Here is a 22,131-nt window from a genome sequence, read left to right on the forward strand (position 1 = left end):
GGCCAGGCCAAGCCGAAGCCGGCAGGGCGCAGGCTGGCAGCTGGACGCAGGAAGGGCACAGAGGCGGTGGGTGCCACAGCAGTGCTAATGGTTATTATTTAACTCATACAAAAGTTGTACAGTGATGAGACAGGCGCTTGTGCCCGGCCCCGCCCCGACGGCACGGCCAGGGCGCCGCTACGAGGGGGCAGGGACCAGTCCTGGGGCTGGCCGGGCACCCAAGCGGTGCTCGAGCCGGCAGTGCCTGCAGCAGGCCCCACGCAAGCAACGGCAGTGCCAGTGTCACATTGCAGGGTCTGAGGGTGCCTGGAGTGGCCCACACCACTCAGCCTGCATCACCCGTAGTGATACACAAAGTCATAGCTGCTTGGCTCTTTAGGGATAGGGGGTGGTGCTTCAGGGATCTGGATATTCTCCAAGTCCAGGAGTCTCAACTTCATTTCCATGCTCAGCAATGTGTCCAGGTCACTCTTGGTCAGCTCACTGGACATGTCCTTCCCCAAGAGCGCATTAAGCCCATCAATCCAGATACAGTACTGTGGAGAAGAAGGATAATTCACAGCTCCAGGCATAAACCATAGGTTATATTGAATTTTTCCATCCATGCAACATATAGAAATACTTCGATACAGCTCCAAAATAGGTAACATAGGAGGGAGTTAACCTAAGGGGGGGGGGGGAAGAACAGTGCCCACAGAAATTTCCAATGGAAGTTAGAAACCTAGAGGTAAGCATGACCCAGGCCTCCAGCGAAAGGGCCAGGAGTTTGTATTGTGGCAAAACAGCAGAAAAGGCAAAACAATTTTAGGCTATTTTCCCCTCATAGAATAGGGAAGAGTGAACAATCAACTTTATAGGAAAAAAGAAACTAGCAGCCCAGTCCAAGGGAAATTAGTGTAGGAATTTGTTAAAACAGAAGCATAACTGAGAAAAAGGAAGAGTCACACAAAGCACCAGCAACAATTTTTAAGAAAGAAACTGGTGGAAGACATCCTGCTCGAGCCTTTAATGAGAAGCAACTGATCCTTCTTAGTCTCCAAGTACACTGTTAATTGCTTTACAGTCTACTGCTCAACCGCCATCTTTCTTACCTCATATTTATTAGGTGCAATGAAGTTCAAGGTCTCATCAGGGTCGTATAATATCGAGAAGGCCAATTCTAACACTTCCTGAATGGAAAAGAATCTTTCACTCATTGACTGAACAAAGCATCACAGCACCTTCTGCCTACTAACCCAACAAGAGCAGTCACCTAGCTGCAGCTCAGTGCACTTTCCCAAATCAGTATTCTGAGCAGCTCTGAGTGGCCTACAGCATAACAGGGCTATGCTCACAGTACCTACCAATTGCAGACTAGCACTGGGAAAAGTCCCAGATACGAGATTTTTTGTAAACAATACACACGAGAAGTTGCAATGCGGAAGACTGTGGCTTGCTTCCACTGTTTTCAACAGTATAGTGTTAGGCATTATTTGTAGGCAAAAAGGGAGCAATTACCTTGTTCTGTTTCAATGCACTTTTCTCCTTCATATGTGGACAATCCTTCCCTGTGACAATGGCTTTGATGTCTGCAACTGGAACTAGCAGTGAAAAAGTAAGTGTCACAAACAGGAAATCCTAACCAGGAAGGGACAGAACTCGCTTTGTCTTTTCAAGTATTGTCCCTGGTTTTGCCCATTACTGGAGTTTTACAAAACATTACCAGTAACACAGTTGGCTGTTATAAGGAATACCGAGCAATTGCCAAGACTCACAAATGATTTATGCAATTATCAAAAAGTGATCTTATCCCAGTTCTGGCTTCAGCCACTTCCTCTCTGGGATTGGTACTAGTAACAGCCTCTAGATGGCAGAGCAAAGAACACCACGGTGTGCTCACAGCAGTAATCTGGACTTACTTTTTTCCTGTAGTGATTCAAAGGTCACTTCCCCCTGAGCGTTATCTTCCAGATCTCCATAGTGTAGCACCTTGTGATTCAGAGCCAGGCGACAATACCAAAATCTTTCTGGAACATATAAAAGTAGCGCAAGCTGAACAAGATCATTCACATAAGGTCTTATAGCCACTGTATTATAGTCTCCAGATCCAATCCTTCCATTTCCCTGACTCCTCAGCATTGCTTCCTATTCATGAGGGGATGGCTGTATTCCTAAAAGTGCACACCTGTTGCATCCCAAACCACTGGCTGGTATAGCCAGCCAAGGTAACCAGCTTCCCTTTCTAGCAACATGTCAGCTGACAGGTTAATTCACCAGGCCTTATTTGCCTTCAGTTCTTCACACAAACAACTACCGAAGACAGTGTCACCTCACCTTGTCTTCTGCGATTTCCAATTTTTCGAAAGCTACTCCCCTCACAGAGCCTGTTCAGGCGCTGCTGCTTTATCAGCTCCAAGATCTCAGGCTGGATTTTCTCTCTCAGCTCCCTGGCAATCAAAAATGGAAGAGTAAGCAGGAATGGGAGATCACAGCATGGAAGGCAATTGTGCCCATTAGGCACTTACACAATGGGTGGTGACTGGAAGTCATCCTGGCTCATTCTCTCAGACTGGCGTAATCGCAGAATCTCAGAGTAGCTCAGGCTGCGCAGTTTGCTCTTGAACTGGTCCAAGGAGTTGGGTTTGGAGGGGAGAGCCCGTGTGATCTGTTCCCTCACAACCTGCATAACCTAAAGAGGTTGGACAGGGACAAAAGCAAGTCACATTCTTCCTGTTTAATGGAAGAAGAGAATCACTCCAGAGCTCAGTAGGTGACCTCAAAGAACAGGCAAGAAATGACTGTGGCCAGGAATGTCAACCTACTGATGACTTTGAAGACCTGGAAGAACAAAAAATGACCAGAGGTCATACCAAATAAAGGTGGACCACCCTCCTTTACAGCTCCAGTCAGTATTCTGTCATACCTTTTGCCCCTTACTCTTTACAAAGTGAACACATGCTGTTCAGTAAAAGGTTCTGCCCAGACACCTCTCCTTACTCCGACCTTATTAAAATCTTCTGCTGTCGCCCTCATTTCTTTCCAGGTCTTGTTCAGCAGCTGGATGCAGATGGCAAACAGCTCCTCAAATGCACGGTCATGGGTGAAAAACATGGGGTGATAGTCATTCCGGCCTTCATTGGCTTCAGGAAGAAAGAGAAACCACAGCCATCAGAGCAAATAGCACAAGAGCTACTAAGAATAACTAAACCCACTGCAGTGACAAGAAGATGATGGCGTACAAGAGCACTAACTCAAAGAGACGAAGACAGTTCAGTGCTTTGTCTCCCCACAGACAGTCCATGCTGGGAATGGCAACTATCCCCAGTCTTCACCATGCGAGCCTCTCCTACAGATAAACACTTTTCAGACTATCCCCCAAACGACTGCTTGCAGTTGTTCTGTGCTTTCCTCTGGTAGTACTTCTTATCATGGCTAAGTGTCTCAGAATGCTGCTTTGAGGCTGTCAGAGCTATTTAACTTTTCTCAAGTTCTTGACAATTTCTAGAGTGTTTTTCATACAGTGCCCTGTTGAAGCTTCAGGAGAGGGCCTTCCACTTGCCTCAGATTTTAGGAAAAGCAAAGTCTACACAATGACATTTCTTACTTCAATACTGATACTACCAGCGGCACACTGACAGTGCAACTCCAAGCTCCCCATCCTTACAAGGCAGAAGTGAGACTGACTTACAAATGCTTGTGAATCTTAGGCAGCCTGTAAGCTACTTCAGGAAGCATCAGCCCAACAACTTGGGAAGCTGGGAGTAAGAAGTGCTACTTACGGAGTTCCCCAACTTGCAGAATCTCACAAAGCATTCTGGTAAGCTCAATGGCGCTGCGCCCAAAAGGACACTCATGCTTATCTTCTCGACTGCTGTTCTCCAGAACAATCTACAGGAAGAGGATGCAACACACAGCCAGAGATGCTGAGGTGTTAATATCCGCAAAAAGTAGCAGCTTCACTTACCCTGATATAGGTGTCCTGATGAAATTTGGCTAAGTAGAGCATGTTGTCCAATGCCAACATCCCTGGAGGCGTCTGAGTAAAATCCATTGCTGGATTGATGTGATTCTGTGAAAAGAACATGCAGAAATAACCCAAACCAGTTAGTCTCAAGAAATGGTGAGAGAAGCTTTTCCGAATGAATCTTACATCTGCCTGTCCCCCAAGCACTCCTTAACATCTATCCAAGTTGTAGACTTGATACCTGCTGACAACACTATCCAAACTTTCTGGAAGATAGGCTGATTCTGAGTTCCTCATAGAATAGTTGTGCGTGATACATAAATACCTCCAGAGAACGTGCCTAATGAGCCCTGGGATTTAACCAAATAGCAAGTTCACAATAATGTCCCCTGGAGTTTTGAAACTCAGCCATAGAAGTATGGTGAAGCAAACAGCTGCTTCAGTTCCTGTTTTCCCACCATTCTGATGGAGATTCCTTAGTTTGCCTTTACATGCTCTAAAGCCAGCACTCTCTCTAGATGCATACAGTGAATCCCAGCATCTTGTAGTCCTTGGTGTACATAGCTTTGCGTTTTTCTGTTCCACTGCCAGGGACAGTGTTGCTGTCAGACTCTGCATCAAATGCGATTCTTCTCAGCTCAAATATGATGTCTCGCTGTGCCTGAGGGACAGAAGGCAGGAAAATAGTAACGTGAGCAATTGCTAGGGTGGTATTTTCACATAATGTACAGTCCCATCTCTCCTCAGAGCTCACACAGTGAACACAGACAGGTGCCAAAGGTCAAGGTAACCTTTATGCAAGAAGCAACAATCTATTTGAAAAAGGCAAGTTTCAACACATTGGATTGCCCCAAGTTTAGCTAAAGACAATTTATAGGCATTCAGATATTGCTAAGGTATTCCTCATTCAACACTAAATAAATCAAAGAACTGATTAACAGACACCTTAAAAAGTGTCCAGCTTCCTTGCACACTGCATCAGCAAATGCATGGGATAAAAGGATTTGCCTTCCATAGAAGTGGAGGAATCAGTTTGATAGTTGGTATCACATTAGTCAAGTAAGGATGTGCCTTCCAGTGACCACTTATAGCCCTGAAAAGCTCTACAGCATACAGCAAGATAGTGATGAGAACATCTGAATCTCAAAGATGACAGCGCAAGGGGTGGTTTTGAAACTTTATAGCACCATCTACTGCAAATTCTGTGGAGCTAAGCAACTCAGGAATCAGGCCCCTTGTACCTCCTATTCCATCAGATCTTACTCAGCTCTAATAGTGACCTGATCATTGGGGTCCATCTTGGTCATCATTCTCTCTTCCAGGAGATTAAAGGTCAGGACCTGTAGCACGTACAGCTGATGTGCCATTTCTGTTTTAATTGGGCGGTTTCCTCTGATCACATGCTGCAAAAATAAAGGATAGGGGAGGACTGGAGAGACTACAAATAGACACTGAGAAGTTAGCTGTAGGCATATGTCAGGCAACATGTACATCTCGTATATGAAAATTCAGCTGTTTAACCTCCATATTCCATCAGAAGCATAATGATACACTCTGTAACATCAGGAAGAAGCATGCTGTTAATGCACTTTTGAACAAGCAGCTCCAGTTCCACCCTTCAAATATTTACTCTTCTGGAAGTGCCCTGAGGGCAGCAGGATTTACACTTTACGCAAGTGAGACCTCTACTAAGAAAACATTAGGAAGCTCTCTGTCATTTCATACTCACATTCAGGATTATAGATCTCAGGTGCTTCTGGGCAAATGCATTAGCCATTTCCTGTTGGGGATTTAGAGATGAAATCAACATGAGTGAAATATAAACAAAATACCTACATCATGCAGAAAGGAGAGGAAGAATGAAGCCTATGAGCTGGAGACAGTGCTGGCACATGGTAAATTGCTTCTACTACAGATGGTCTGTAGCATGGGGGTTTCACAAAAAAGCAAGCATCAAGTTGGGATGCAAGGGTCATCTTTACCGTGGCATAACTCATGGATGGCTGTCCTACAAAACAACATTAGCGTGGAAGAAAGCACTAGAGTAGTCTTAGAAAACAAGAAAGCCTGGCCTAGTACTGTACATCTAATGATACTTCAGTATCAGGAGATACTGCAGCAGGGAGTGTACTGTGTGTTACCCAGAAAGTCTGGCAGCTGCAATAGGTTTTTGCAATGAGTATTCCATAGTAAAAAGAGGGCCCAAGCTTTCTGCACCTAGGTATACACCCAAGGTAACATGGACCAGAGGGGACAGTTCTCCCTGACCCCCTTCAAAACACTTCCTCTGAAGTTCACACTTCCTTTGTCTCAGTTCCTAAACAGATGTTTAAAAGTCAGTTTAAGGACAATTTGCAGAAACATTTCAGGTTACAAAAATAAAGGGTAAATAATTTTCACGATTAAAGGAAAACTTCCAGGAAAGCTTCTGGTTACTACCTTTACTGAATGGCTTCCTTGCCCAGATGAAGCGTATTTCCCAGTCATCAAGTCATGATGACAAATAGATTTAAGTATCTGATGCAAGCCTTCAGCTCTCAGACCAGTTGCACATGCACCTGCAAAATCTAACCTGTGCTTTTCTCATTAAGTCTTGAAGATGTGTTTTTTAAAATATCAACAATCTCATTACGCCTGCTAGTAGAGCAGCTCAAGAACTAATGGCAAGATGGACTATTATCAGAAGTTTGCTGCTACAAGCAAAACCATTGAGGAAGGAAAATCTGTTGGGTGATATGTCATCTGGAAGAAGTCCAAAAGAACTGTCAGTTTGAGATCTCTTCATATTCCTATCCTGTGTAGACTGAGAATTGGAAGATGATGTGCAGTCTTAGACAATTGTACCCAATCAGCTGTCCAATCTGAGCAGTTCAAGACTTTTCAAATTGTTCATATCAACCCTTTTCTTGACAGGCCGCATAAGGAGTATGGTAAAATGCATATATTAGCTTCACTCTGAGTCCACATTATCGCTCTTTTTGGTAACATATTGCTCAAGGCAGGAACCTCCTAAAACAGAAGAGTGATATACTGGCTGATAGCCAAGCCATAGTGGCTGCAAGTTCAGCAGTGCTCATGTGTTACATACTATCAAAATGAGTCAGTCCTTGGGTGGAAGGTATCCAAGAAGCATCTAAATGAAGTAGGAAGTGGTTTCAGAGGTAATACACTGCCCTCTGAGTTATTATTGTTTACTATTATTCAAAAAAGGTACTACTGTATTAGAATAAGACCTGCTGTTAGAATTTGTTCATGCATGCAACAAAAAATCCTTGCTCTACAGAAATTAGTTTGTACATGGGATGAAGTAACAGGTGATGAAACAGATAAACAGCAGGAAAGACAAAGACAATTAAACAATCTTGAATAGCTTAGTAAGAAGCATGACCACACACACGGCCTAACCACCGTCAAGACATCTATGTTGTGCTGAGACTCCAGCACTGCCCACTTTGCTGCTGGACAGGATCTTGTGCATTGTGTGCAAGGGACGGGGGGAGTGAAAGATCCCTTGCAATTTGATTTTTGTATGAAGTTTAGTATCTTAGCCAAATTACTAACAGAGGAGTACATTCTTCCTCAATGGGATGTGTTAAGCATATCTGTTAATTTTAGAAATTATGGAACATTTATTAAGACCATAGTTTCCACCTATGTAAAGACTACATCCTTGGCAAAAATGGAGTAGTCTCTGCACTGTCCAAGAAATCTACAAAATGCAACAGAACCTCAGAGACAGAAGATTCCAAATCAACCTATTAACATCACAGGTGATTTCCCTTGGAGGCGAAAAACATTCTTACGGTACAATACCCATGAAAGAGAGGTCACAAGTCAGGCAGAATGTATGCTGTAGTCCCAAGACTATCAGCACTAAGTTCTGTGACTGCTCTTCACAAACATCTCTGCCATTGCAAGGGCCTAGCTGCATATGAAACTAACCTTAAGGCAAGTTAGATTTGTGGTGCAAACTCACGCTTTAGTAAGTTTAAAGTGACCCAGACTGTTACAGATCTGGTTCCAGTTTTAAAATTAGTTTACTTGATCAGCTTTGTAGTTTCTAAAGTTTCCAAAGTTTAAGCAAGCCTTTTATGAATAATCTTTAATATCTTGTGTGCATAAGTTACTCAGATTTCTCCTGCTACTGAATCTTCTCTCCCTTCCCCGTTCTCCCCCCTCCCCCCCCAAATCTGAGTGCATCACCAGTAGTCCCCCCCTCCCCCTTTTCCCTAGACTCATCCATTATCTGAAGCCTGTATGCATCATCTCTGGGGTACAAGGAGGCATAACTGGAGAAAAGCTATCATGCCTACAGTTATGCATGACCAGCCCCCGGGCTTGGGTTACTTACAGTGATGGGCAGGTCTAGCGGGTTAAGGAGCTTGTCCTGCTGGCAGAAAGCAAAAAAGGCACAAAGAGAAGCAGACAGGATTTAGCTCAGAGTCCAGAAAAAAAAGCACAAAGGGGGCACTAGAGAAGAAAGGCTTAACACAGCAAAGCTACACAATACAGACATACGCACATCTTGCATGTAGCTGAGATCTCTGGGGTTTCCTCAGAGTAGGACAGGTGGTTTATTTCTCACATTTGCAGCAGGGACATCCCCATAGGACTCAAGAAAGGTCCTTTCTTTTGTTTGGTAAGTACATACAACGCCAAGGGCACTACCCACAGCCTCCCTCTGCCTTGTGCTAATCTCCCGTGGAAAATTTGGGGGTTTTTTTGTTTGGTTGGTTGGTTTGGGGGGGGGGGGGGGGTTGTTGTTTTTTCCACAGAAGAATTCTGTGCTGGGTACAGGATTACCTTCTGTCTCCCCAGACCTTTCGTATTTCCTCCTGGGCATCTCCTCACCACTGATGTGCTGTTCCAGTACACATTATCAATTGGATGGCCTTTTTTCTTCAGTGCTGCCACACTGAAACAGCATTTAAGCACTTGGCAAGGTCTGAGATCTGCCCTGCCCAGACAACACGATTTCTGAGACAAAGTAAGCAGCCAGCCAATAACCATTATTGAGGTTTAATGTTAAGAAGAAAGTACAGACCTGCCTCTTGTCCTCTGGTGCCTTCAAAAACAGGGCGTTGATCAGGGCAATGGCATATGTCTGAATCTCTTGGTTTGAACTGCAGAAACAAAAATGAGAGGGAGATCAGACATAAGAACAGAAGAGACAGTACCAAGCATTACAGCCTACTACTTTGCCTGCACTGTAAGAACATTTACTACAGCTGTCTTGTGTTTCAAAGGACATGTAGGATCCAGGTAATCTACCTTGATGTCATTCAACCCTTCAAGACAGATACAAAGAGCTGACAGAGAAATCGCTGTCTGATAGCTACATTATTCAGAGGTGCGTTTTAAATGTAAAAGGATGTATTTTCAAATTGACAGAGATTCATGACATTGATTTAGATCACACCACTCGTGGTGGGTGGACACTCACACTTGCAGATGAGAGATGAGCTGCCCCACGGTGATCTCCTCTGCTATCTTCTGATACAGAGTCTGACTATTCAACACCATGCTTTCTAGGATGGCTAGGGATCGCTGGAGGATGGAGACATCTACCATAGGCTGACTCACATACCCTGCAATCTAAAACCACATGAACCAGCAGGTCAGCTGACACCCATCCAGGAAACCTTGTGTGAGTTTCAGCTAAGGGAGACAGGGCTCAGAAAGCTGGGATGAAGTCTTTAGAGCACGCTGTGCTCTCAGAGTCATCTTGCTGTTCCTGAAATCTGCATTAAAGCATAAAATGAAACAGCACCTCCTCCCTCCCTTTTCCCAAACTCACCTGTTTGATGAAGGTTATTGAGACCATATCCCAGGAGACAATGCCATGGTCCATGAGCTCCAAGAAGGCAGTCAAGGTGAATGCCAACATCTCACTGTAACTGAGAAAATGAAGAATGCAGTTAGTTACAAGAGATCTGCACACAGAAAAAGCACAGAAAAAGCTCATCCAACCCGAATAACCTGGGCAAGAGAAAAATATCACCACCTTCTCCTAATAAAACAGACTACAATTTGGCAGCTGGGGAAGCAATAAAGTATCTCCATTTATGCAGACACTCCTATTACCTTGTGGAATCATATCTTATTTTTATTGATTACAAACATTAATTAAAAGTAGCCCTGAGTCCAGCCACCAGAGACTGACAACCATCTGGATCAGTCAGAGGAATAACAACAGAAGAAGCAATACAATATTTATTCCTGAGCAGTGCACAGTACCACTACTCAAATTCAGCACTTTCATGGGAGGAAAAAACAAACACAAAAACAAGATGTTCAGTACAGTGACATTCGGTTAAAAACAACAACAAAAGAAAACCTTGAAAACAAGAAAGCCTCTTAAAATGATCAACTGAAAATTTAGACCATCTGCAAGTGCTATTTTTTTTTAAACAATCTTTGTATTTGAGCTCCAGAGTAAATTTATAATCACAAAACAAGCAAAAAATCTTTGAAAAGGATAACCCCTCCACACACACAAACCAAACAAACGTGTTCCAACACTGGAGGAAAAAAATCAAGCAAAATGAAGTGTCATTCTGCAAATACAGGGATCTGGGTTCAAACAAAACTCCAGAACAGATGAACCGTGGAAAACCTAACACAGAATCAGAACAGAGCAGGATAAAGTCTGTGAAATGCAATGAAAACATGTTAGTTGCTAATTTATCAAAATAGGAGAGTCATGTATGTTGCAGCAACAAATTATCAAAACTTTAAAAGGGCTTTCAGTGAAGATAATATCAGAAAAGCCAAGTGAATGATTTGCATCAGTGTTCACCATAAACGTCCTTAGGGAAATTTCCAAATCAGAGTTGAATTTTTTTTTCCTCCTCTCTCCTTTAAGAGGTAGAAAAGTCTTCAAATCTGTCATTTTAACATCACTATAAGATATTTTAGAACAATTCATTATTAAGAAAAATAAATTTCCAGGACCAGATGATATTTACCCAAGAATTCCAAAGAAACTAAAACATACCATTGTTAAACTACTAACTGTATTGTATAGAAAGTGGCAAATATAATGCCAATTTTTAAAGAGGACACCAGGGGGAATCTGAAGTAGTACATATCAGAAATTCTGGCACTTGTAACCAGAAAGATACGTGGAAACCATAATAAAAGAATAATACTACTAAAAAGAGGAAGACGTGTCTAACAGTGAAGAACTGCCACAGCTTTTGCAGAGGGAAGTTATGTTTCACATACATATTAAAGCTCTCTGAACAAATCAATGAGGACAGGATGAGAACAGTTCATATACTACTTTTGGACTTCCAAAAAGATTTTAACAAGGTGCTCCACTGATGGCTCTTAACTCCCCCCTCCCCCACTGTTAAAGGGTAAAAGGCAAAGCCCTTTCTTGGATTAATAGATAATTAAAAGATAAGAAACAAAACAGTACAAGTTAAACAGGTAGGTTTCAAACTGACGAAGAGTAACAAGCAAATTACCTCACAACTGCACAGTAGTACTAGAAAGAGCTACTGGGAAGGATGGAAAGAAAGATTAGTGCTCTGGAATGGCTTCCACAGAACAGAGTCTTAACAGACTATGACTCTTTGGCTTAGAAGAGACATGACTAAGGGCTGATATGAGAGAGATTATATGGTACGGAGAAGACATATAGAGAACATTTACAATTTCTCATAACAAAATACACAGAGGGAACCAAATGAATGTTAGGCAACATGTTTAAAATAAAGGAAGTATTTTTTCCCATATAGCACAAGGAACTGTGGAACTTTATTTCCACACAGTACTGTAGAGGTCAAAAGCATAAATGGATTTTAAAAAGATATCCAGAAATTCATGGAAGAGATGCCCAAAGGTTCTTAAAACAGAGAGATACAATTTCTGGTCAGGAAACCCAAAAGCTGAAAACTGCTGGAAGCTGGAGACTATAAAGCGATACGTTCCCTGCTACACTTTCCTTAGCCCTTTCCATTTCTTGAGATAAACAGACCTTCGGCGTGGCCCAGTATGGTAATTTTTTTCATGACGCAGGTCAGAAAGTGCTGATCACCTATATGAGAGCCAGCAACTTACGTTTGCTGTTGATTGGCACATACACGCCACCAGTTCTACAGGAGTGCTTTTGCATGTAATTGCATGTGGGTTTTCCATAGGCTACCTTCTCACTTAGACCACAGATAGTAACTCTGCTCTGGGAGATTATGAGCACAAGAAAGGTAATAAAAGTCACCTAAAATATCAAAGTGACCTTTCAACACAAGTTTCACAAATCACAACTTCTTCCCTTTTCCTTCCTGAGATTTAGTAAAAGACTAGAAAGCCTTTGTCTCAATTACTACATTTGCTGTGAGGTTAGTTGCTTAATGCCACTTTAGCAAGAAATATTAGACCCTTATTGAGGCCCTATTCCATTAGCCCAATAGCCCTGTCCCAGAGTCCTGGAATATAGAAAACTTACTGGGACAGAAGCTTGGTCCCACTCTCCACAAGCCGTGTCAGCACTGTAATCCCTTCCATGTTGATGAACTCTGTGGCAAAGGTCACATCTGCTGAAAGTTTAGCCAGTTCCTTCATGGCATCCAGTCGGGCTTCCATACTGTGCGACTGGATCCTCTCCATCAGTTGGCGGGCTGCCCTAGACTGGGAAGAAACAGGGATGCTGCCTGTTACAGACTAGTCGCCCACAGGCTGAGTTCTGCCAGCAGTAGCAGCATTCTGTCAGGAGTCCTTGGACGGGCAGAGAGAACACACAGTCTAGAGAGATACCAGAATCAACAGGGTAAGTAGCAGCAGTCTGCAAGCCTAAGATGGACTAAAAAAATGCTACCCTTGGCAACAGCTACAGCTGACCAGCAGGTGAGTCAAATGTTATTTTACACGGTAGGGTAAATACTTATTCCATCTTGGTAAGCTGAGTGGAGGTAGATATAGAAAGCTAGAATGAGACCACTACAGAAACAGGATGTTAAAACAATCTGTCTTAGATTCAAAGAGAACTGCAAGGTCATTTTGTGTATCCACATCACATCCTGTAAGATTTCTCAGAAAGAGATCAGCGATACCCTCTCAATCATCTCTTGCCCAGATAACTTCTTCCTGTTCTATTTACTCTCACTCCATCAGCTTCAACAAAAAAAATAAAAGTCCTCCATTCCCAACTATGCATCATGACATTTGCCTAAAAAGCTTTAAGAATTTCAATGAAGGTAGCTGCAGCAAGTCTGCAGAGGACAACTGGTTGAAGACACAACAGCAATAATTCACTCCACTGGATCAAATTCATCTATTATTTTTCTTTCTGCAGTAAGGCACCAGTACTGTTGCTTTCCAATTCATAATAACTACACTTATCATGAGAATGTGTCTGTCAGGTGCTTTGCAACATGCTAACCTAGGAGATGCAATAAAAACGCAGAAAGGATTTATTTACAGAAAGTCCTATGAAAGGGCAGAGTGTTGAAAGAAAAGATACGTGCCACAACCAGGAAGAAAAACAAGAGCATGCATCTCACTGTGTAGATCAGCCCACAACAAAGGTGAGCCCCCTACAGTTTGGGGAGAGGGAGGAGGAAAGACTGAGAGGCAAGAAAGCGCCTGTTATAGTAGGACAGCTACTGAGAAAGAGAGATGTGAGGAAGCATTTACCGGGGAGACTGCCAGCTGCAGGATAGTTCCATTCTTGATGTCACAGCGAGTCTGAAAGAAAAACAAACTTTAAGCTACAGCAAAGCGGGAAAAAGGAATGCAGCTGCATCTACAGTGCACACTTGTAAGCATGAGTAAAGGGGTTTCTATACCACACAACCCTGCTGAGGGTATTGAATCAAGCCACTAAGTTCTTGCACCAATGGGCAAGCAAAGGGAGAAGTGCAAAGCCTCCTCAGTTGAATGACACTTTTTAAAAGTCTGAATACTTTTGATAGGAGAGACGCTGCCCCTTAAGGAGTGGGGACAGTATTACTCTACGACACTAATCCAGGGAATCCTCCACTCTTGCCCAGAACATGAGCAAGTTTCTGCCCCTCACACTGACCTGCTCTGTGATGTACAGCTGAGGCCCATCAGCATACCGTAAGGTGTAGTATTCAGGGTTTGGCAGCGACCACCTGGCAAAGGAAAAGGATACACGAGTTCTCCTCTTTCTTCTGTCTCTCAGTAAGGAATAGGAGCTTGATCCCAGGAGGGTAGAAAGAACAAGTGAAGCCTCTGCACTGGAAACTAGGGCACCAATGATGAGAGAAAAACTTCCTCTCAGGGAGAACTTCAGCCTCATCTAAGTCAAGCTATGTAGAAACTCTGAAGAGGCATGTACTGCAGGAGCCTGAGGGCATACATATACACACACACTCAGAGGAGGAATAATGGTGCAAAACCCCTGTTTTCTAGGGGATCATTTTGTTCCTGATTAAACCCCGGCCCATTCCATGGCCAAAACTCAGAGGAGGCAGCATGAACCATGCTAGAAGCACACTGACAAGTAGCAGAGACTTTCCACAGTACCCCAGTAAGACTTGTGAGGGGGACAAACTTTCTCCACAAGGGCTCCCAGAGAACTAGACTCACCCATCACAGACCTCCTTGATGATGGATGCAAGAGGCCTTTTCTAGAACAGAAAGAGAGAGTCCTCAGTAACCATGTTCCTCTCAACCAGAAAGGAATATTGCTCATTTCTGTGCTCCCCACATTCCCGTATCAAGTTTGCAGGGCAGGGGAGAAACTACCTCCTCCCCCATCTGGTTACCAGATCTCACCTGATCTATTTCCAGCAGCTGGGCATTGGCTCCTGGCCACTCAACGGCTACTTTCACAATGTCTGAAGGTGGTGGCATTGCTCCAGACTACTCCGGGTGCCTTTATGACAGCATGCACTCCCACACCTGTTAAGAGAAAAGACAGTGAGCAGCTCTCTGAAAACTATTTTAATTGTTACATTGCACCTACCACCAGGCTTCAAAAGGCTACACAAAACCAGTCTGATGGTTTGCTGGACCTGCTAGGTACAGGTAAAACATCCAGTGTACCAGAGACCATGGCCTCATACTAAAACAGCACATTGTGAAGTTGTATGCCAACCTCATCTGCTAAGGAACATTTTTTGGGAACTTGTACTCACACAAGAAGGAACATAACTCTCTAATCAACAAAGCCCCATCTGCCACCCACTGTCCATACTCCCAGGTCAGCCTGGGGGACTGATAAAGCAATAGCTTCCTAGGCTCAGCTACTAACTTTATGTGAGAAAATGAATATACTGACCAGGTATCTCCCTCCACTAGAGACCTAAATATTTTTTCTCCCATGGGCTGGTGATTATTGATGTCACAATCACATTCCTCAGATTAGGCAGAGTAGCAGCAATTAGCTTTATCCCAAAAATGAAAATCCATGACAGCAGAAAAGTTAATTCAACATTTGCTGTGGAAGTCTACCTTTCACTCCTATAGCTGCCTTAAGGCACAACCTTGTGTCCAGGGTTTGGTCCCAGACAGTTGTCAGACATGCTGGTCTGTGTTTCATCTGTTAGTAAGAGGCTGGAAAGAAATGTAGTTGCTCAGCTCCATTTTAGTCCTCTCCTGGGAGGAAGAAATGGTCCTGCTCTCTCCCACAGGGCCATAGCCAGTAATCATAAGGAAGATGATCCTCCCTACCAGCAATTCTCGGGTACAAAGCCTTCAAGTTGCCAAAACTGAAATCTGACCAGCCACAAAAGAAGTTCTGTCCTTAAGGACCCTTCCTGAGACTCAATCTCCAGCACACCTTGAAGAAGATAATAAGCACCCAAAGTACAATTCGGTATCTCCTATGGGCAACACACTTCCCATTTCCCAGAATAGACATCAGCCAGTGCAGAGCAGGGACGCTGTTTCACGATTAATATATTAGCCTGATTTCTTTGATCAGCTGAGAAGAGGATGTTAAGACAGGCTAAGGCCTGATGGAAAAGCAGCAAGCTTTGGAGTTTTCCTGCAGCAAGACAAATGCCCTCTAAAGGGAAGTACAGAAGAGAAAACTTCCCATGGATCAGCAAAGACCAAGCAGCTACAGAGACACCTGGCCCAGGATTTTGGTCTACACGGCTGTCTTGAAAAAGGGCATTTTTATGAAATCAGCTGAGTCTATCACAAAAAGCGCATGTGCATGGCCAGTGTAAGATGACTATCTAGAGATGCACAGATGATCTAGAGTAATGCAGCTCATGCCTATCCCCTCCTCCTCCCTAGCAGAGACCGGTATCACTGCATGGACACATATGCAAACTCAGGTGTGCTAATGTTTCTCTGTTCTTGCACGCATGCACATACACGTGCGTGCACACCCTTGTTAAACCCTCATGAGTTTACCTTCTCACTCTGGTTAGGCAGCTTCCTCACCCACAATGTTCAGATACTCACTGCACAAACTGCAGCTCTCCTTTTTCTGGCTCCAAGTCTAGAAAGCTATCGTCTCCTGTGCAGCCTTCTGCAATAGTCACATTACAGTTACTCCTGTCTGCTGAAATTGAGGACATGGGAGTACAAGTTCAGCATTTTCTTGACAGCACCTCCTGAAAATACTCAGTGTTACCATTGCAGCAAACCTTGTCCCCCAGTCTCCACCAAATCAGATACTACCTCTCTCCAGGGAGTGCCTTCATTGTAAGGTAATAAGCCCTTCCCCTACCAAAACAAGCATTCCCTACCATGAGAAGGCCTACTGAAGCTGCCTTGCTCAATGCACTCTATTGTCAGCATCTCTGTCTTTGCAGTTCCTGCAGGACAGAGAGAATTTGAATTCCAAAGCTATCTGGGGCTTCAGACAAACCAAAAGGGAGATCGGCATTGCATCACCGGAACACTATCTTCCTCCACTCCTACAACAGCCAGACCTGGCCCACACTACTATTCCACCCCTTGAAAAGTAACTATGTCCATGCTCAGATCATGGTGTGACACTGTAAACCATCCTACAAAAACATTCTTGCCCAGGGAAAGAGCCATGCTGCAGCACAGTTCTATTGCTCACCTTGCATCTGGCAAACCAGATTCTTATTTCACAATATTCCGACAATGCACAGCTTTCTCCTACTCACAGAGATGAATACACTCAGTGCTCCTTCTGGCCTTCTCTTTCCTTTTTATTATCAATCTTAAGAGCTGCTTAAGTTTTCATAAACCCACAAAATGACACACCTCACGTGGAAAAGTGCCAGTCAAGATGAACCACCCATAACCCCCTCAAGTTAGGTTCAACCTTGTCAGGTTCTCAAAATAATAATGTCTCCAACCTTTCAGATAAGCAGCACAGTGCAAGCTCAGGCTAATGTACCAGGTAAGAGCTGGTCTTGTGTACAAACAACACTTTGCTGCAGCAAGAGCAACAAACTCAAGAGAAACATTTCAATCAGACTGAACAGGTCTTGGGGACAACAAGAGAAAAGCACAACTATAGTGATGCGTCTTATAAAGAAAAGAAAAAAAACAAACATAAGTTAGAATCTACCAGTTACACAAACAATACCTGATATTTCACTTCCTAATCATGGAGGGAGGACAACCAAGCCATCTCCCTCTCCAGGACTCTCTCTGGATAAAAATTTTACCACCTTCATCTTTACAACAAACAGAAAAGGCTGTCCTTCAAAAAATGTGCACCGAGTAAAAATACTCCAGCTTGGACAAAATGAAGTCACACAAAGGAAGACTGCTCAGCTGAGAGCTCAGTTAGAACAGTGTTTCAAAGAACCCTGCGCAGCCAACAGAATGAGGCTGACCGACAAACAGAAAGCACGGAGCGTATGCTGTCCTGTGGAGACACTGTCTCCATACCCAGTGAGCATGTGTTAACCTACTCCTCTTTTTTAGCAAATTCTGACTATCACTGTTCCAGTCTCTTGCTCCAGGAGAAAAACATATAGGCAATTTACTCTTTGCTGAGAGAGATGTGTTAAAATGGAACAAATATATGCACAAGTGGCCTCTAAACATCCAGCTGCTGGTGCCATTTTCATACCCAGGACAATCAGCAAAAGGGACTGTACTCCTTTTTTCTACACTCACCCTGAAGCAGCTGGCTTCTTTTGTCCAAACAAAGTAAATTAGGAATTAAGACAATAAAGCATATGGAACCCAGAAGCAGAATAGCACCTTGCCCCATCGCTCAGGCAGAGCAAAGCGCTTACAGATTTGCAGTAACTAGAAAGAAAGGAGTGGACTCAGACATATTTAGAAAACTACAGCTGTCTGTACAGCACTCATTATTGGGGTTAATATTGATAGCAGGCCTACCTAGACCAGTCATCCCCAGCCTGTTCACAAGTCAATGCTCAATACCTGATACTTCTGAGGATGGAAAGAGTCTCCCAAGCATGCCACACTGCAAATGAGATGAGTCCTCTCATCCTAAACACTTTATTTTCATTAATGTTCAAGTACACTGTAATAATGAAACAAGGCAGAACCAAAAAGCCTGCTGAAGCAATGACCTCTATAGCACCAGCCCTAAGAATTGATAGCTTATCTGATCCTTTTGTCTACTAAAGAGAGAGAAGAATCTAATAAAATGATTAATCAGTCTTCCTCACTTCCTCCTCCTGAATTACAGAAGATTTCAGACATTCATATTGCTGCTGCAGAAATAACCCAAAACAGAGGTAACTCATCAGCTAAGTCTTTACCCACACTACAGCAATTACTAGTGTACAAGAAGTATTGCAGCTTTCTATACATACCCCAAAGAAAATGCACAATTTGCATGACAGACCCAAATCTGCAGGATGTACAAGCTTTCATCCATTAAGTCTAGAAACAAACAGGTCCCAAACGGTACGTGATTTCCACTCACAGTTCTCCATTCAGCAAGTAAAGCCTGCAATAGCCCAGACTTGAAAGCCTGAGATACTGTAGCCATGTTGCATAAGCACACTATCTCCAATAACCAGACTGGTTCGCAGCAGCTGAAAAAATACTTGCTTCTTCCACAAATGAACCCACCCATGACTAGAAACCATCTAAAACCATTCCGTATTCAAGAAACGGCAAATACATAGTGAAAGAGGCAAGGCTCAGAGATCACTTCCTTGAGTATCAAGATCTGAATCGGCAAGTCTGTTAACTAATGTACTCATAACTAATTAGCATCTGACTGATTATCACTCCTCCCTTCAGCCTCTTGCAGTATAGTCACAGTTTATTTATATTGCAGCTTATACTGCAAGTTGTTACAAAAGTCTTTCAAATAAGGAGTGTGAGTTAGAAAGAAGTCTGTACCAGAGTACAAGGAAAAATAGTGCTTCATATGCCACAACAAAAATGCCCACATTATAGGTAGAAGCCTTTACAAATCTCTAACATGCCTTCTCCCTTATGAAGAACATGCATCATTTAGGGGAGAGGAAGTGCATATTAAAACAAAAATATTGATAGTATGGAAAATTATACAGAACTATAAAATCTCCTGTTTCATTAATAAAAAGTGATGCAGAGGCTGGCCCACAGCTCCTAGAGGCAATGCACTCTACCTGAAGGCTTGGGCTAAGGTGTCCTTCAATATCCTTGCTGTTGAAAACAAAAACAAGCAAAGTTGCATTATACTACTTTCACATCTCATTAAAAAAAGCTTTCAGTTGCATACAAACTCAGAAAAATAACTCACCGTGACACATTAGACTATGTTTGCCCTGAACTTCTTCCACAAATTAACACCCTGTCATGGCTAGAAACCACGTTCCCTATTCCAGTCAGCGAACATGCACAGCAAATACACAAGTGAAAGAAACGGAGCTTGAAGACCATTTCACTGGACAGCAGTACCACAGAACAGACACCACGTGGTCCTACCAAGGAAGAGTTCAGACACTGAAACGAATTAACTAAACAGAAGAACCCAGAGAATCAGGAATTAAAAATTCAAAGAGCTAAGAAACTCATCAGGCAGCCTGTGTCAAACAATCCCTTGAAGGACCTACATAGATCAGTGACTCAGCAGAAGCTTTCCAGAAGAGTAGAATAGAGACTGGACTAAAGACACAAAGGGTACTTCAGGTCAATCTCTTAACAGGGAATTGTCTGATGAAAGTGTTCTTTGAAAAGATTTCACTGTACATCTGCAGATAGGAGAGGTGACAGATGTTAAATTTTAAATGGCATGACATTTTGCAGTGCACCACAGTGATATATCTGGTAAGACAACCATTTAGAAGCTCCTGGGAGGCAGCACAGAGGCTGCAATTCTATGCAATAATCGCTGTCAGTCACTTACTGGTCTCTCAAAGCACATCCTTCTCAGTAACAGCATGTAAGCAATTCCCAGGTTTTCACAGAGAGAGAGTAGCCAAGCTGAAATCCATCAAAGATGAATTCACTCTGCTTCTGCAGAGTGAGGTCCTTCACACAAAGCAGTGGTGTAGGGGTGGCTGCAATGCAAGAAGAAATCAGCAGGGCAGCTCATAACACACTATTCAAAAGACTCCTGAGAAGCAGCAAGCTAAAACAACTAGAGTATTTTAAATAGAATTTGCCTATTCACAAACTCAGTCGTCTTTTCATTACAGATAGAGAGCAAAGCATGCTGCACACAGAATGAAAATGAGGAGGATGAAAGAACATTCCAAGGGAAAAAAAAATGCCTAGTAGAAACCCCCAATCAACCAGTGAATAGCTACAGCTTCTGAAACCCGTGGATGAAGCAAAATGTCCTAGTCCATTCTCAACAAGTCCCCAGATGGTAGTACTAATAGAAGATGTGGTCCCCCAAACAAAAGATGGAGATGACATCAGGATGGTGACTGACTGGTCAAGCATGCAGAGAAGACAGCTTCCTCCACCGAGCGGAATGAGAGGGCAGCAAACATCAGAGTCCCATCTGAGGGCTACGCAACAGTCATCACCCTTGTCTCATAAAACCAACAAAGAGAAACATACTTCATTATTGAAATCAAAGAACTACTAGATCTAGATCCTCTGCTTTCTGGAATCCTGTGGTCCCCCAAAGGCTCTCTGCGGCTCTACTCTGGCTGTAAAACACTAAGTCTGTGACACTGGACTTCTCTTGCAACTACCAACACAGCTGGAAACAGACTGCCTCCTAGCAAAGGCAGAAATAGCCAGTAACAGGCAAAAAGAGAGAACTGTTTTTATTATTATTATTTTTAATCATTCAAGTGAACTGAAAAGAGTCTGCAACTCCAGTCGGCAACACCTGAAGCCTGAAACAAAATCCACTTTGAGGTGCTACCATAAAAATTTTCTAATGACGCACTGTTCATTTATGCTTCAGGTCCACTCGGTGTACAGGGGGAAGCGCCCAGCCCGCTCCTCAGAAGCCAAGGCGGCTGGGCAGGGCGACCCGGGCCCGGGCCCAGGCCCAGGCCCAGGCCCAGGCGCCAAGCCGGCGCGGCGGGCCTCGCACGCCCCCAGGACCGCAGCGGCAGCCTGAGCTCCGGCGGCGCCGCGGGGGAGCCGGGGTCGGCGGCCGCGGGCAGGCCGGAGCCTCGCGGGGGACCTGCCACTGCCCCGAGCCCGCCAGAGGAAAGGGCCGCGGGCGCGGAGCGGCAGCAGGCCCCGCGGGGCGAGGCGGAGGCGGCACCGGCGCCTCGGCCCAGCCCAGATCCAGGCCCGCAGCGCTCCGAGGTGCCGACGCGCCCAGCTCCGGCCCGGCCCCGGCCCCCGCCCGCGCTCACCCGACCCGACGCGGCCAGGCCAGGCCCGGCCCGGCCCCGGCCCCGGTCCCGGCCCCGCCGCCAGCCGCTCCGCGCTCCGACCGCTCGCGAGCTCCGGCCGCCGCGGAGGCTCCCAGCCACTGGCGCCGCCCGACGTCACTCAGCCTCCACACCGCCGATTGGCCACGGCGCGCGCGTCACGCGCTCCCAGCGTGCTGCCATGGCGACCGGCGGCGCGCGCCCCGCCCCGCGGCAGCCCCGCTCCACCGCCCCCGCCCCGCGGCGGGCCTGTCCCCCAGGCTCGGCCCCGCCCCCCCGCCGTACATTTGCTTTAAGCCTTCAATATAATCATTAGTCGCTGTGTTACTGCAAATATTTTATTTCTAGTTGCCAGTTTCTGTTTAACAAGATTCCTCATTCTGTACGGTTTTGTTTTGTGAAGTTAACATTTTCTCGGGGGTAAGGTGGCGGCTGTTTTGCTTTTTGTTCTATCAAAACAAAATGCCTTGTGGTCACTGCTACAGAGCACCTCTGGCCACCCGAGTGCTGCTCCGGCCA

General features: G+C 44.4%; 1 protein-coding gene across 4 annotated transcripts; it reads right to left on the reverse strand.

The window, feature by feature from the left end:
• Window positions 1-71: 71 nt before the first annotated feature.
• ELMO2 (engulfment and cell motility 2) lies at window positions 72-21,685 on the reverse strand. 4 transcript variants are annotated; one of them, XM_067307662.1, is made up of 22 exons: window positions 21,595-21,685; window positions 14,690-14,815; window positions 14,501-14,541; window positions 13,971-14,043; window positions 13,583-13,633; window positions 12,396-12,577; window positions 9,741-9,840; window positions 9,387-9,538; window positions 8,988-9,066; window positions 8,295-8,330; window positions 5,673-5,723; window positions 5,224-5,346; window positions 4,470-4,604; window positions 3,944-4,048; window positions 3,759-3,867; window positions 2,983-3,119; window positions 2,505-2,668; window positions 2,314-2,426; window positions 1,899-2,006; window positions 1,498-1,580; window positions 1,092-1,169; window positions 72-536 (listed from the first exon to the last, which is right to left on the reverse strand). In XM_067307662.1, the coding sequence occupies exons 2-22, from the start codon at window positions 14,765-14,767 to the stop codon at window positions 336-338; spliced, it is 2,199 nt and encodes a 732-aa protein (XP_067163763.1). In that variant the 5' UTR covers window positions 14,768-14,815; window positions 21,595-21,685; the 3' UTR covers window positions 72-335. The 4 variants fall into 4 exon arrangements, with proteins under 4 accessions (XP_067163763.1, XP_067163764.1, XP_067163765.1 ...); XM_067307663.1 differs by lacking the exon at window positions 21,595-21,685 and adding an exon at window positions 20,175-20,281; XM_067307664.1 differs by lacking the exon at window positions 8,295-8,330.
• Window positions 21,686-22,131: the final 446 nt, after the last annotated feature.

Source organism: Apteryx mantelli, chromosome 18, assembly GCF_036417845.1.
Source record: "Apteryx mantelli isolate bAptMan1 chromosome 18, bAptMan1.hap1, whole genome shotgun sequence".
Taxonomy (NCBI): Eukaryota; Metazoa; Chordata; class Aves; order Apterygiformes; family Apterygidae; genus Apteryx; species Apteryx mantelli.

Bases quoted from the DNA above. Each gene is read 5' to 3' on its own strand.
- ELMO2 (XM_067307662.1), bottom strand. From the start codon at position 14,767: ATGCCACCACCTTCAGACATTGTGAAAGTAGCCGTTGAGTGGCCAGGA. The intron at 13,634-13,970 runs GTCAGTGTGAGG...TTTTTCTTTCAG, and splicing joins AGCTGTACATCACAGAGCAG to ACTCGCTGTGACATCAAGAA. The intron at 2,427-2,504 runs GTAAGTGCCTAA...TTTGATTGCCAG, and splicing joins TTCCAGTCACCACCCATTGT to GGAGCTGAGAGAGAAAATCC.